Source organism: Schistocerca gregaria, chromosome 2 (assembly GCF_023897955.1).
Source record: "Schistocerca gregaria isolate iqSchGreg1 chromosome 2, iqSchGreg1.2, whole genome shotgun sequence".
Classification (NCBI taxonomy): domain Eukaryota; kingdom Metazoa; phylum Arthropoda; class Insecta; order Orthoptera; family Acrididae; genus Schistocerca; species Schistocerca gregaria.
The window spans coordinates 30,576,261-30,593,185 of NC_064921.1; the positions used below are offsets into that span (position 1 = coordinate 30,576,261).

At 43.8% G+C, this 16,925-nt stretch overlaps 1 protein-coding gene across 1 annotated transcript in view; it reads left to right on the top strand.

Moving 5' to 3' along the window:
• Positions 1–10,055, top strand: part of LOC126336259 (hemolymph lipopolysaccharide-binding protein-like) — a 28,006-nt gene extending 17,951 nt beyond the window's left edge. The window contains exons 4-5 of the mRNA XM_049999754.1: positions 1,983–2,267; positions 9,605–10,055. Coding sequence (XP_049855711.1) covers positions 1,983–2,267; positions 9,605–9,759 — 440 coding nt within the window. The 3' untranslated portion in view covers positions 9,760–10,055. The remainder of the gene's footprint in view (positions 1–1,982; positions 2,268–9,604) is intronic.
• Positions 10,056–16,925: the final 6,870 nt, after the last annotated feature.

Consider the following 16,925-nt stretch of genomic DNA (forward strand, 5'->3'; position numbering starts at 1 on the left):
CAAATAAAGTTCGCTGAAAGTAGTAAAGTGCCTGAAATAACGTAGAAAAAAATTCTTTCATGAAATAGTTTCGATGAGGTGAGCCTCAGCACTTCGTACAAAGTGAGGAGATAAATAAAACAAATACAAAAATGTTCTCTTAGAAGGCTTATCATCGTCGTCTGATCAATGATAGCTCATTACCCCGATCCTGTCATTCATTTCCTTTTTTTATTATTTGGTTTTCGTAATCCACGAAAACTTGTACCACCATCACTAAACATGCTCTTACATCCTGTTGCTGCTGCTAACAAGTGGCCTGGAACTTCATACACAATTTTCCGTATTCAGAAACGAGAAGACATTTCGGCACCTACCTCACAGACACTGGCCGATGGCAACCAAGACGTCGGTGCGTCGTCTGTCTCATGCATAAGAGCATAAAGTTAGTGATTGTCCCGTGAATTGCTTCAAATTTTTCAGAGAATCGTGAATTAACGCGTAAATTCACTCTGAATAGGGGGTAGATACTAAAAAATAATAAAATAATAAATTAAAGCAATAACCCCGTTTCGAACACGAGAACAAAAGCGTGTAGACGCAACACTAACCACTATGCTAACGCTTCCACTAAAGAGGTTGCTTTCTGACCGGAATATGCAGCGCATCAGAAACTTTGACTGTCATTTGCTCACAAACGATCGACTATCTGCAGATAAGCCGAGGCAAGCGTTCGCTTCTTTCGACCGCTTTTCCACTCAGCGAAGTTTCTGGGATATCGACTTATGGCACGGGGCGTGTTCTCCTTATGAGAACGACCACCACGGAAAGTCGAGAACTTGGTGGCAGGATCAATAATTTGAACACTCCTTTGGTAATTGGTATTCGAAAGTTGCATCCCTACCCGTCATGTAACTACAAAACAAATAGTATAAAAAATCAAGAGAAAAGGATAGAAAGCCTTTAAAAATTTTACGAATAACGGTGTAAATTTTAGCAAGTTCGTATTGGTAGCCTCTTCCCGATACTATTCAATCTGTATATTGAGCAAGCAGTAAAGGAACCAAAATAAAAGTTCGGAGTAGGTATTAAAATTCACGGAGAAGAAATAAAAACTTTGAGGTTCGCCGATAATATTGTAATTCTGCCAGAGACAGCAAAGGACATGGAAGAGCAGTTGAAAGGAATGGACAGTGTCTTGAAAGGAGGGTATAAGATGAACATTAACAAAAGCAAAACGAGGATAATGGAATGCAGTCCAATTAAGTCGGGTGATGCTGAGGGAATTAGATTAGGAAATGAAACACTTAAAGTAGTAAACGAGTTTTGCTATTTGGGTAGCAAAATGACTGATGATGGTCAAAGTAGAGAGGATATAAAATGTATACTGCCAATGGCAAGGAAAGCGTTTCTGAAGAAGAGAAATTTGTTAACAACGAGTATAGATTTAAGTGTCAGGAAGTCGTTTCTGAAAGTATTTGTATGGAGTGTATCCATGTATAGAAGTCAAACATGGACGATAAATAGTCTGGACAAGAAGAGAATAGAAGCTTTCGAAATGTGGTGCTACAGAAGAATGCTGAAGATTAGATGGGTAGATCAAATAACTAATGTGGAGGTATTGAATAGGACTGGGGAGAAGAGAAGTTTGTGGCACAACTTGACCAGAAGAAGGGATTGGTTGGTAGGACATGTTCTGAGGCATCAAGAGATCACCAGTTTAGTACTGGAGGGCAGCGTGGAGGGTAAAGATCGTAGAGGGAGACCAAGAAATGAATACACCAAGCAGATTCAGAAGGAAGGAGGCTGCAGTAGGTACTGGGAATGAAGAAGCTTGCACAGGATAGAGTAGCATGGAGAGCTGCATCAAACCAGTCTCAGGACTTAAGACCACAACAACAACATCGGTTGTAGCAGGCAAAGTAGGAAAATTATCTAAAGGCACAAAAAGAAACGCAATAGAAAGCACTGTTTATACACTGAAGTACTTGCTTTGTTGACAGATAAACCAAATCGTTGCCCCTGTGTCCTTAAAGAAGACTCAGAGAAGAATCGGTATGACCGGCCTGATTACGAAAAATATGTCGGAGTTGGTTCTTACAAATTGCACCAGTCACCGAGGACCTGGTCGGAGGCGAAGACGATCTGCGAAGAAGAAGGCGCCCATCTGCTGGAAATTAACTCAAAGACAGAAGAGGAGGTCATAAAGAGACTCATAGCCCGTCATCGTCGCTTGTTTACTGGATTGCGCCACAAGAGACAAGAAGACTACTTCGACACAGTTGCTGGTGAGTGCCGCGGCACAGCAGAGCACCGCAGAACGTTTCCAAGGGGATGTACATCCTCAGAATTGTAGTTCTCGTCAGGGTGTTTCAAACGTACCGACAGGCTTCGTAGCTCGAGCTACATTGTAAGCTCCCACAGACATTAAAAGCAAAAGGAGATTCATATAGCTGTATAAATGACTTACGCTTGAAAATATGTATCCCCATTCTTTTTTGTTCCTCTAGCAGTGCCTTAATACACTCATCAAAACAAGTTCTGCATCACTCCGTTTCTCAGAACTCCTAGAGAGACGTTGACTGTGGATATTGTATCACAGACGACACAGTCCCTTTGACTGTTCAGATATGTCACTAAACCCGCCCAAAGATGTAGACAACAATGCATGAGCAGCACCTATTAGACGGTGATTTGGGAGGGGGGGGGGGGGGGCAGGGGAATCCGACAGCCGATCAGTTATAGTCATTACACCAGGAAGGAGGTATACATGCCTAGACGGTCAATACCGCGGTTCGATCGCATCCGTATTGCCACTTTGTGCCAGGAAGGGCTCTCAACAAGCTAAATGTCCAGGCGTCTCGGACTGAAACAAAGCCATGTTCTTCGGACATTGATACAGAGAGACAGGAACTGTCGATGACATGCCTCGCTCAGGCCGCCCAATGACTACTATTGCAGTGGATGGCCTCTACCTACGGATTATGACTCGGAGGAACCCTGGCAGCAACGCCACCATGTTGAATAATGCTTTTTGTGCAGCCACAGAACGTCGTGTTACGACTCAAACTGTGCGCAATAGGCTGTATGATGCGCAGCTTCATTTCTGACGTCCATGGTGAGGTCCACCTCTGAAACCGCCATAGATACCATGCAGCGCGGTCTGATGGGCGCAGCAGCATGCCGAATGAACCGCTCAGGATTGGAATCACGTTCTCTTCACTGATGACTCTAGCATATACCGTCAACCAGACAATCGTCGGAGACGTGTTTGGAGGCTACCCTGTCAGGCTGAAAGCCTTACACGCATTGCCCAGAGAGTATAGCAAGGTGGAGCTCCTCTGGTGTTTTGGGGTGGCATTATGTGAGGCCGACGGACGCCGCTGGTGGTCATGGAAGGCACAGTAACGTGAATGTCATCCCTTGAGCGATAGTGCAACTGTATCAGCAGAATATTGGCGAGACATTCGTCTTCATGAACGACAATTCGTGCCCAATCGTGCACATATTGTAAATGACTTCCTTCACGATAACGATGGCGCTCAACTAGAGTGGTTAGCATGTTCTCCAGACATGAACGCTATTGAACATGCGTGGGATAGATTGTAAAGGGCTGTTTATGGACGACGTGACTCACCAACCACTCTGATGGATCTACGCCGTATCGCAGTTGTGTAGTGGGACAATCAAGACCAACAGTGCCTTGATGAGCTTGTGGACAGTATGCTCCGACGAATACAGGCATGCATCAATGAAAGAGGACGTGCTACTGAGTATTAGATGTAGCGGTGTGTACAGCAGCCTGGACAACCATCCCTGAAGATTTCGCTGTATGGTGGTACAACATGCAATGTGTGGTTTTCATGAGCAATAGAAAGGGCGGCAATGATTTTTATGTCGATCTATATTCCAATTTTCTGTACACGTTCCGGAACACGCGGAACAAGGTGATGCAAAACTTTTTTTGATGTGTGTAGTAGTCGAGTTTTCTCTCGTGGCGAACTGCAGCAATCCCGCCAACTTTCAAACTGAAATGTGAAGGATATCTTTGATTCTGAATTTGCATGCACAAGCCTTTGACAAGAGAATGTCACGAACAGGTAGAAGCATTTTTTCTGCTGGAGTTGAAAATAGCAAGGTAACGCTAAAACCCCCATAGCCTGGAACTGCTAGCGGGGACAGAGTGGAATGACCAACGGTCAAAGGACATTAGATGATGATAATGATAATGATTGGTTTTTGGGGCGCTCAACTGCGCGTTCCCCAGCGCCCGTTCAAATTCCCAATCTGCACACAGCCGAATCCTGGCACTTTCACGAGAGAAGATGTAATGACAAGGACAACACAAACACCCTGTCCCTGGTCAGAGAAAATCCTCAACCCGGCCGGGAATCGAACCCGGGGCCCCGTAAAGGCGATCGCGTATGGACGCAGGTGCAGCTCATCTGGCCTGGTATGTTTCCATCCGAGTCGCTGTGTCTCCTCCATATATGGATTTACGAGTGCTACTTAGTTCTTTATATGATCGTGGAGCTGTTTTTAAATGTTGATTTTATATGAATTCCAACTGGATTAAGTGAATTGATGCCACGTCCTTCTTGCATTTTCTGTACAGAATTGTATTTCGACACATGACCTCACTGCCACACAGAGCAAATGAACATAATCACATTCAGATTAAAGTAGCGTACAGGTAACTGGAATGCACCTGATGATGGCAGCACGCTGACGAAACGCGTATTGCTGATTAAATATTATTACAAAGCGACTGAAAAAGTAAAAATTATGCCACAAAAATAAATAAAATAAGTACAGCAAACTTTGTCGTTGGTAGGACTGAAGTCAACACAGCTTCTCCCAACAGTGTGTCTATGTTGATCTGTATGAGGGTTCTGTGTGGCGGTAGAAGTTATGTGAGTAAAATGTTCCGCCATAGTCGGGGCAATGCGTCCTTTGTTGCTCTGGAAAAACCATTCATCATTAAAACAGTAACTGAGCACCTTCCAATTTTGCTGAATATCTTTTTCATGATCTCTCTAAAGGAGCTTCGGACTGCCTACCGTGATCGCTTCTCGTTGTCCTCTCTGGTGCGACGTCATTTTGCCTTCGCTTACCGGAAAGCTGAAGAGTTCCCCACCGACGGCCTGCACCTGAATCTCCGTAGTGCTGTGCACCAAGCCCTGCTTGTGAGGTGACACTCTTCACTCCAACAGTGAACAGGCTGTTCTCAGCTTGTCTCGACAAACAGGCAGGGATGCATCAGTAGCCTGGTGGACCGTGCTGCTCACGTGATACACTCTTGCTGGACGCTCTCTCTACGTTCAAATACAGCCACTTCCCTATACAACCTCCAGCTTGCGCTACTGAGCAGACATCTTGGCAGTTGCTTCTTCTGGTAGATGTATCCAAACTGGGAAGTGGACACTGGAATCTAGGATCCCCAGACCGGAATGTGCGAGAGACAGATTACAACGAGTTGTAGAGTCTCTTTTTATTTATTTCTTGTTATTCTTATTATTTGTCAGGCATGGAGAGCTGGGCTACATGGGTTCTTCCCTTGGCTCAGAGGATGAGGTACAATAAAACATCCCTTACTCCAAGAGTTATTTATTGACAAACATTTCCTTGACAACAGTGTATTCAGCGGACTTCAACCGGTTGACTTTACTCGCTAGATTCAGTGCTTCCGTAGCAACGCGGCGTAGTGGCCTCGGTGCTGGCGGCGGCGAGAGATGCAAACGTAGACTGCAAGGAATGCCCCGGAAACAGCAGCTGACGACGGCCGCACGTGGCGAACGCTGCTTACGCGGCAAGACTGGGTGCCGGCGAGTGTACTGCAATTCCGGGCGGCTGGCCGGCCACTGCTATGACGAAAGTTGCCCCGTGCTAGGAGCGAACCCGTGTTCTCAGATTCGGCGGCTCTGGGCGGCGTCCATTGAACTGGAGTTCTTCCCAATTCACGGGTGACTTCACTGGTTCTGCCGCATCCCTTCGTCCGGGTTATTCACTATACGTCTCCCTCTGTTGCTGTAGGTGAGACTTCGACTTTAATGACTTGACTCGGAACGAAGACTCGACTTCTGTGACTTACTGGCGAAGGGACGACATCTTCTTGTTTCTTCGTAAGTTGTGGTAACTAGATGCTGCTATCAGGTTCGATGCTGTCCTATGACCTCCATAGCTGCCGCTTCTTCTTCATGCGTACCGTCGGGAGTACATCAGCACGCCCAGCAAACGTCACGAGGCTTCCGGAACATGACAAGCGTATTCCATAAGTTGACCAGCACTTCCAGCAGACTTCGAGCAGACTCCCAGCAGACTTCAGGAGAAGCTGCAAACTTCGAGAGGGAGCTGCCTCTTTCCGGGGTATTTATTTCGTGTTCCTGCTCACGGCGTGACGTTTGTAGCACAGTGACTGACCTCTGTGGTTCGATGCTAGAAGGTTCCCTCGTGTATCGTACACGTGACTTATGCTGGCTCCTGATCCATCTGCCCTGCTTTCCAGCGGGGCGGGCAATGTCCTCCTGACGACGCCCCCAGTAGACTGCTGACTGCTTGGTTCGCATACTCGATCGGACGATTACCTCTCCGCGGTCCTGCTCCACTTCCGTGTATCTGCTAGCGTGCTTGAGTCCCTGTAACTTCCTTCACCAAGTCTTTACTTAATTTTATAACTAATATTTTCACATACGATTACTAACCTATTACAGAGTGATAAATGGCGGAGAGCGATTCTGTAGCAGTGCTAAAGTTTGTGCTTTGTTTTATTTTCTGTACACAGAAAGGCTCCAAACAACTCGAGTCCTAGGGTCGGTGGTAGAGGAGCCCCATGGCACGTGATGAGCATTAAAATCCTCACTTAGGTCTAAAGGCTATGGAGTTCTGTGACAATGTCATTGAAAATCTTTATGTCAGTTCGGTTCTGGAGAAGCAGCTAGAAGGAACATTATGAACCTCTTGCCGCACTTACGCTCTAATAAAAACTGCTTGTAGACTGATATTGATGGGGCAGGAGAGCCGTGGTATGCAACACATACAAATATTGCCTCTCCTCCCTTAGCTCCCTCCCCACTTCAGTCGTTCTCCTGTGGTAATTACAACCGGTTATCACAGGGGCTTCAGTAAATTTAAAGTGTATTTTTTGCAAACATAAAGTTTCGTCTGTGCCGGAAGCCTGACTTTCTTCACATATGCCTTGAAGTCATTTACATTCCGCTGTAAAACAGGAGGCATCTCATAGGTGAGATAATTATGTGTTCTTTGCTTTTACATTTCAGTCGAGATGAGGATGTTGCGAAAGAATGTGGTTTATTTGAGGAGCGGTTGTTGGTTGTCTCAGGCTGACTTCAGAGTCCATAACCTCGCATGTTTCGTCGTATTTGCCCCACCATAAGAGTGAAGAGTCATCTGACGGCTTCCCTTTTCGTTATTGTGCACTCAATTTTGGTTTGTGAGCCTGGAGAGATGTACTTGTAGCGTGTTAAATGCGTTTGCCTATGGACTTTGTGTGTTGTGTCGGAGAGATAAGTGCCTTTACAGTATCTCCGTTGTTGCAGGAGAACTTTTGTGTGGAGCTGTTTGAGGCAGCTCTAGCTGGGATAGTCTGCGTTGAGGAACTCCGTAGATGAAACGCTCTTTCGGCCACTGACGGAAGTGACCTTCGAAAGGATTGTTGTTTCGGAGTCATTGCCATATCTTTTTTTAGAATACAAGTAGGATTTCTTCCGAGTTGCTTTAGTCTCCTGAATTTTCCTTGCATGCAAGACTACATGACAATCACAATTCCAGACGGACTGGTTGCCTTTGCAGTTAACACAGAATAAAGGTGGCGAACAAAGTTCCCAGCTTCAAATACAGGTTGCCCAGATTTTGCCCTAGTTGCATGTGTGATGGTTTGCCCATTGTGGTGACGAATGAAATAGCACATTCAGTTAGCGACATATGATCTCACTTTCTGACAGATAAATCCAGTCATGCCATAATGTTCCCACTCTTCTTCCAGTTTCACCACTTCAGTATGAGTGACATATCTGCTCGATAAGGCCCCCTTACCAGAATTTAGGCTATTGTACAGTTCAGCAACAAATGGGTATTTTCATAGCGCTTTTGTTTTCTGTATCTGTTCAGCTAGATGTGCTTTAGCTGTTTCTGCCAGTAGTGTTCCATTCCTCATTCTGCCTGCTATACATTGCAATTCTTTATGTAGATAAAAACCACTAGCCTAGTTGTAAACAACTGAGATGTGGCAGGCTCCCCTGAAGTTGTGCACACTTAACTGTTTCACCTCAACAGTCATCAATCCTATTTGCAAATAACTCAGCTTGAGAGCCAGGTTTCTTCTTTTCTTTTATAAAAAAATAGAGGTTTTTAACATCCTCACAATTCAGCACACTAAATCGCGAGCCCCAATACTTGTATCACAAACCGTACCACCACAGTGCTGTACTGTCGTCATTAAAAGAAGTCTGCTTGTCATGTTAAGTTTGTTCCAACAAATTTTTGTCTCTCACAACTCTGCCACGTTACATTTGTTCCAACAGATTATTGCCTCTCAAATCTCTATCATTTTACGTCGGACACATTGATGTCTCCCACAATTCTATCATGGTTAGTTTATTCCAACATATTGTTGTTCCCAACAACTCTATCACGTTAAGTTTGATCCAACAGAGTTTTGGCTCTAACAATTCTGCCATGTTAAGTCTGCTCCAACAGACTGTTGTCTCCCACAACTCTATCATGTTTAGTTTGTTGCAACAGATTTTTGTTTCGCACATCTCTATCATGGTACGTTTTTTCCAGCATATTAAGTTTGTTCCAACAGATTTTTGTCTGCAACAATTCTATCATATTCAGCTTGTTCCAACACATTGTCATCTCACAAAACTCCATCATGTTTAGTTTGTTCCAACAGATTGTTCTCTTTCACAACTGTATTACGTTAAGTTGGTTCCGACAAATTGTTGCCTGTCACAATTCAATCACATTAAGTTTGTTCCAACAGATTACTATCTCCTACAACTCTATCAGTTTAAGTTCGTTCCAACAGACAGTTGTCCCATACAACTTTATCAGTGCAAGCCATAACATCCTTAGAGGCACTAATACACATACAATCATAAAACAGTGTAGACGATTTAAAAGTTATGCAGCATCTTATTTACTTTAGCTGGAATTACACGTATTATGGTTTCAAATATTTCAATGCTCAAGACCACCTTAACACGAATTTTTCAAATATTTTGTTTATTGTGAACTGCTGGAAATGTCATTTAAATGAGAGTGGGTGAGATGAATACCATTACGGAATGTTTTCAAATGTATTGAGCCACACCACCTGTTGTCATTAAATTTACAGTCTAGTGTTACAGTATGGAGGCATCAGTATTTTCAGTAATTTGTGACTTTGACTAATCGTGAGAGCATAGTACTATATAACCTGGGGAATTGGGTAACAGATATTTGTCATCTTCACTGGTGGTACAATCAAGTTGGTAAGTGGATACTTCTAAAGAAATATAACAGAAAACACTGAATCCCAGACTCTTCATTTTAGACAGACTGCAGTCGATCAAGAGCCCTGTCGTTTACCATTGGCTAACTGCTCCTTCTTCTCTTTTCGCAGGTGAACCTGTCAGATTGACTGAGTATGGAAAATGGATCAAGAAATCAAATTCCAGCGCTAGCAGTGACTTATGTGGCGCCATATCGTTCACAGGGGATATTGTAAAAGTGTGCTGTAACGACATTAATGGGTTTATCTGTGAGATGCCAGCGTAAACCCGGCGTCCACACCAACTGACATAACCGACATGTCTGCTACTGATGGGTTCTTGCATTAATAATCTTTGTTGACAAGTTAGTGAAATAAATTATCTGTAATGTGTTGAAAATATTGTTACAAATATCTGTATTACAGCTACTTGTAGATTTTAATGTGCCTTCATTTGATCCTGTGGAATCTGAACAGACATTTTGAGTACCCCAACTGTGTTATAATGTTGAGTACATGCTTCAGCACAAAGGAAGAAGGAAATGTTACTCATAGGAGCATTTAGTGATATACAGTATTTTTCGGAAAGACATGCTACATATTGAAATACTTGAAAGAAAATGTGATGCTTTACATTAAAAAAGCAGCTATGAAACAACTCATAAATAACGCCCTGTGGAAGTTTGAAGGTCAGTAGCTTTGTCCTATCTTATATTAAATCGTTTATGAATGATATATATGCAGCTCCACTACTGAAATTCACTGATCATATACGCAAACATAAAAACTGTCCGACATTAAATTTGATAAGGTTAATCATAATGATACAGAAGTAGGTAGTAGTTCTACTTATCTGTAGATAGATTTTACAAGGATATAGTACATGTGACGACCTTACAGTTTGCGAACAACAAAAATAACAATTATTATATAAGGGTATTTATACAGGTGGAGGTGTAGTTTCAGAAGGATGACACACTTAATCAGCTGTTGCTCTCTTGTAGGAGCCACACTTGTATTTCACTGAACTAATTTAGGGAAATCGCGAGAAACCAAAGATGAAAATTGGAACGTCTCTCCTCTTGAATAAAAAGGCCAGTCTGCGTACATTAGGGCTGCCTGATTCAGTTTACCGCTACTGTTCAATACTGTTTTCCAAGGAGGTTATTTCATACTGTAAGGGGCTAGTACTATACTGTTCATTCTTTTCTCATTCCCAGTCACTATATACTATATCCACACATAATTTCACACTGTAACACTATTGACAATATCAGCTGACATCAGGATTACAGTGACGAAGCTTCTTATCTTGTGTACTGCCTCCGAAACAATGTTAGCATATCCCTGCATTGACTGAGATACTGAGCTCTGAAAGAGGATAAGGTGTTAGTATTACACACTGCATAGCATTGGGAGTAACGTTTTCATAAAAGAAAAGAAAAAAGAAGAAGAATCATAATGTGAATATGTTATGTGAAATGACAGATGTATTATTATTATTATTATTATTATCGTTATTATTACTTACTTGTCTTACATTTTAATCAAACCCCTACAATGTGTTATGTATGCAATACTTCACTGCATAGACTTATAGATTAACAAGTACTATTTACCTGTCTTTTAAGTAACTTTCATTCAGTAACATCTTTAATCTTCTTTGGCAATTTATCACACAATTTTATTCCTTGGTAGAAAATACCATTTTGAATTTTGTGTCAATTCCTGCTTCATAAATATCAGTTCAATGGGATTGACGGAGGACATCGAAAGGGTGCCAGAGCATGTATATTGGATGTACTCCTTGAGGCTGAATCCAATGTGGAATAGGTTCGCTCCGTCCAAGGCACACACTGGTGAGTAGCAACAGCCACAGTACTCTCTAGTTGTAGATGTTCCGTCTGCTGTGCGTGTACTTTTCAGCTGTTGTCAGTTAAAAATTTCATCTAACCTTCTGTTCCACCTCCAAGCTGTACTGGATGTTCAGTTATTTAAGCTTTCCACTTAGACTATGCTGTTCTGTTACCGTCACCAGTCGCGTCTGGTACTCCCTCCGAGGTACTCGCGCTCTGAGGGCGACTTTACCGTCCTGAGGTAGTTGATTTGACGTCAGAAGTACCACCGACTTTAAAGGATTATTTGTTCTGTCGTCAATTCGAAAGTATTTCTCCTAGAATGTGGATGTTGCCTCTGTTGCGTCTGTCGGAGATCGAGAGCCGATTTCCAGGTGGAGCGACATTGACAAGATTCCGTGTGACTTTCACTTCGATGGATTCTTTAATAACGCTAGCCCAGTGTCTGTGGGTCTGTGGTAGATTCTTGGCATCATCATAATTCATCGAATCATTGATTTCCAAAGAACGTTCTGTTATAGCTAACTTGGAAGCTTCTTTGAGTCTGGTGTGCTACTGGTGCTCCTTAGACGTGATGTCAAAGGTTCTCGTGGTCTGGTCGATATATGAATTATCACGCTGGCATGGTATGTGGTAAATACCAGGTTTCTGTAGGCCCAGATAATTCTTTACACTCCCTAACAGAGTGTTGATTTTAGTTCGTGGGCAGAAAACGCTCTTGACGTTATATTTGAGAGGCATTCTGCTGATTTTGGCAGATATTGGTCCGGAAAATAGAAAAAAAAGCAACTTTCTTTGCTTCTTGTTGTACTTCTACCGACCCCTCCGGCGGAGAAGCTGGGCGCAGTGCCCTCCGAATATGTCTGGAGGAATATTCGTTCCTCTAGTATGCAGATTGCAGGTATTCTATCTTCGCCAAGTTGTCGGATCAGACAGAGTTCGTGCACAGTTAACTATAGTTTTGAGTACACCATTTCTTTGTTCACCGGGATACCACTGAATGATTCCCTAGAATTGACTGGAGAAATGTTCGACGGTGCTCTCCTAGACATGCAGATAGGAGGGTCATGTGGTCAGCACACCACTCTCCCCTTCGCTGTGATGGCTTTCTTTGACCGGAGCCGCTACTATTCGGTCGAGTAGCTCCTCAATTGGCATCACGAGGCTGAGTGCACCCCGAAAAATGGCAACAGCGCACGGCCGATGGATGGTCACCCATCCAAGTGCCAGCCACGCCCGACAGCGCTTAACGTCGGTGATCTCACGGGAACCGGTGTATCCACTGCGGCAAGGCCATTGCCAAAGCAGGATTAGCTAACTGCTAAATAATTAAAGTATTTACTTCAAAATGATAGTGTAGGCAGGGAAATGACTTCCCTTAAGAAATTCGCATTTACATTGGATCCACATACAAAGTGATCAATAATCTGTTTATGGAGCGATTTAAAGATGAGATACTTGCGTCAGCCACATATCAACCAAAGTGTATCTTCAGATACATGGGTTATTTGGATCCAAGGCAGGAGCAAGCTCTTGTTTTCCTGGAACAACTGAACTCACGCCACCCTAACATAAAATTCACAATAGAAGTGAAAAATAAACAACTCAGATTCTTAAATGATCAGTGTGCAAAACCGCACCCTGACTCATTCCTCTTTGACTGGCTCGATGATGTCTTCATTTCTGGCTGCTCGCCTAGTCGATGGACATGGCTCTTGTCCACAACGTTGGTCAGCAGCGTGGAGTTAGCTTCTAATGCGTCTTCCAGCGCGTTGGCTTTTGCGTCAGATTCACTAACGTAGTCGTTGCCGGTCTGTAATGGTGGCTGTCAGCAGGAGGTTCTTCACGACCTTCCAGGCGCTGCCTTGGTCGGAACTGAGCGTGCACACCAGGTCCACCCATTCGGTACTCCTGTGTTCTTCAACTGCTGCCTTAATCTCTCGTTGCATGCGATTGCCGTGGCATTCTGTGTCTTGGCAAGTGAGTTGCCGTTCACATGGAACAGTTGCTCCTTCTCAGTGATCACCATGAGGTTGTGAGGTGGTAGCAGATGTGAGAAATTTCGTGGTCGCTGTGGTAGCTCGGTGATAGCTGCATTTGCTACTCAAAGCATTGTTTGGTTGAAGAAGGCTAAGGCTGCATTGGCCCCGACTAATTTGGAATTGGTCACGTTCTCGAGTGATTCGAGTATTTCGTTGTGGAAATGCTATTGTCCACTTTCCCATAACTCAGACGCTGGTCTCGGAGAGAGATATTGATCATTCTCATGTCAAAGATGACTGGAACTTGTTCAGATGACAGGACGTTCTGCATCTTGGCATATGGGAATTGTTCCATTCAGGAAGGCAAAAGCGATCATGTTTAGTCAACCCCGTGGAGAAAAACGGTTCCAGGCCGACTGCGCCATTTCAGTGAACGACACAGGAGGGTTAGCGTCTCACTTGTGGAAATTTTGGAAATTTGTGTACGATCTTATAAGACCAAACTGCTGAGTTCATCGGTCCCTAAGCTTACACACTACGTATTCTAACTTACGCCAAGAACGTCACACACACCCATTCCCGAGGGAGGACTCGAGCCTCGGATGGGGGAAGCCATGTGAACCGTGACAAGGTGTCCGAGACCACTCGGCTACGCCGCGCCCTGCTGGTGGGGGTGAGGCGAGAGTTCCGTTATGGGTTTTGTGTGTTGAAGTCCCCTGCAATGAATAGTCTCCACTCCATTGACAGAAGGAAATCACACTCAGCTGCACGTAACAGTCTGTCAGGTGAACGCCGGTATATTGACATCAAAAGAATCATTCCTGTGGTAGTAATGACAGCCACCCCAGTGGCCTCAAACATGGCAAGCTGTTGTAGGTTGATCTGATGATGTCACAGTGACCTCTTGATTTAGACAGTAGTGCCTCCCTTGTGGGTTGCCCCATCTACATCTACATCTACATTTATGCTCCGCAAGCCACCCAACGGTGTGTGGCGGAGGGCACTTTACGTGCCACTGTCATTACCTCCTTTTTATGTCCCAGTCGCGTATGGTTCGCGGGAAGAACGATTGTCTAAAAGCCTCCGTGCTCGCTCGAACCTCTCTAATTTTACATTCGTGATCTCCTCGGGAGGCATAAGTTGTGGGAAGCATTATATTCGATACCTCATCCAGAAACGCACCCTCTCGAAACCTGGCGAGCAAGCTACAACGCGATGCAGAGCGCCTCTCTTGCAGAGTCTGCCACTTGAGTTTGCTAAGCATCTCCGTAACGCTATCACGGTTACCAAATAACCCTGTGAGGAAACGCGCCGCTCTTCTTTGGATCTTCTCTATCTCCTCCGTCAACCCAATCTGGTACGGATCCCACACTGATGAGCAATACTCAAGTACAGGTCGAACGAGTGTTTTGTAAGCCACCTCCTTTGTTGATGGACTACATTTTCGAAGGACCCTCCCAATGAATCTCAACCTGGTACCAGCCCTACCAACAATTAATTTTATATGATCATTCCACTTCAAATCGTTCCGCACACATACTCCCAGATATTTAACATAAGTAACTGCTACCATTGTTTGTTCCGCTATCATATAATCATACAATAAATGATCCTTATTTCTATGTATTCGCAATACATTACATTTGTCTATGTTAAGGGTCAGTTGCCCCTCCCTGCACCAAGTGCCTATCTGTTACAGATCTTCCTGCATTTCTCTGCAATTTTCTAATGCTGCAACTTTTCTATATACTAGATGATGCTGTAGTATATAGAAAAGTTGCAGCATTAGAAAATTGCAGAGAAATGCAGGAAGATCTGTAACAGATAGGCACTTGGTGCAGGGAGGGGCAACTGACCCTTAACATAGACATATATACTACAGCATCATCTTCTGAAGAAGAGAAATTTGTTAACATCGAATATAGATTTATGTATCAGGAAGTCGTTTCTGAAAGTATTTGTTTGGAGTGTAGCCATGTATGGAAGTGAAACATGGACGATAACTAGTTTGGACAAGAAGAGAATAGAAGCTTTCGAAATGTGGTGCTACAGAAGAATACTGAAGATAAGGTGGATAGATCACGTAACTAATGAGGAGGTATTGAATAGGATTGGGGAGAAGAGAAGTTTGTGGCACAACTTGACTAGAAGAAGGGATCGGTTGGTAGGACATGTTTTGAGGCATCAAGGGATCACAAATTTAGCATTGGAGGGCAGCGTGGAGGGTAAAAATCGTAGAGGGAGACCGAGAGATGAGTACACTAAGCAGATTCAGAAGGATGTAGGTTGCAGTAGGTACTGGGAGATGAAGCAGCTTGCACAGGATAGAGTAGCATGGAGAGCTGCATCAAACCAGTCTCAGGACTGAAGACAACAACAACAACAACAGCATCATCCGCAAAAAGCCGCATGCAACTTATGATACTATCTACTAGGTCATTTATATATTGAAAAGAAATGGTCCCATAACACTCCCCTTTGGCACGCCAGAGGTTACTTTAACATCTGTAGACGTCTCTGCATTGATAACAACATGCTGTGTTCTGTTTGCTAAAAACTCTTCAATCCAGCCACACAGCTGGTCTGATATTCCGTAGGCTCATACTTTGTTTATCAGGCGACAATGCGGAACTGTGTCGAACGCCTTCCGGAAGTCAAGGAAAATAGCATCTACCTGGGAGCCTGTATCTAATATTTTCTGGGTCTCATGAACAAATAAAGCGACTTGGGTCTCACACGATCGCTGTTTCCGGAATCCATGTTGATTCCTACAGAGTAGATTCTGAGTTTCCAAAAACGACATGTCGCCATATGAAACGTTCCCTTAGAAAAATTATACATAAGTGTGCTTAAACTAACACACAATATTTTTAGCACAACGCAATCTGGCTTTTAAAAATCCCTACAAAAGAATGGCCCTGACTAACATTAACCTATACCTTTTACAAACCACTTACCTCACCAAAAATCTTCGTTACTCGAACTACTGCAATAAAGCGAGCGCCACTACTGCCAGCTAACTAAAAGATTCAAACTACGGAAGGCACTAACTACTGATATGCATAGTTAGCAAATGAAAGATTTTGATAGAGAACAAACAATGTATTTACCTCAATAGTGATCAAAAGTCATAATGTATATAGCAGTTTACGACATCCAGTCTTACAAATTTCAAAACTCCGCCATCTCTCTCCCCACGTCCACCACTGCTGGCAGCTCACCTCCAACTGCGCAACGCTACGCGCTGTTCACATCCAGCTGCCACTGCCCAACACTACAATGGCAGACAACAATGCAAACTAGCCACAGACTGCACACAGCACAGCCAGTGATTTTTCATACAGAGCGCTACGTGGCGTTACCAATAAGAAAACCTAAACAGCCTACTTACAACTCAAGCAAAAAACATGTTCTAAAATTCTACAACAGATCGACGTCAGAGATATAGGTCTATAGTTTTGCGCATCTGCTCGACGACCCTTCTTGAAGACTGGGACTATCTGTGCTCTTTTCCAATCATTTGGAACCTTCCGTTCCTCTAGAGACTTGCGGTACACGGCTGTTAGAAGGGGGGCAAGTTCTTTCGCGTACTCTGTGTGGAAACGATTTGGTATC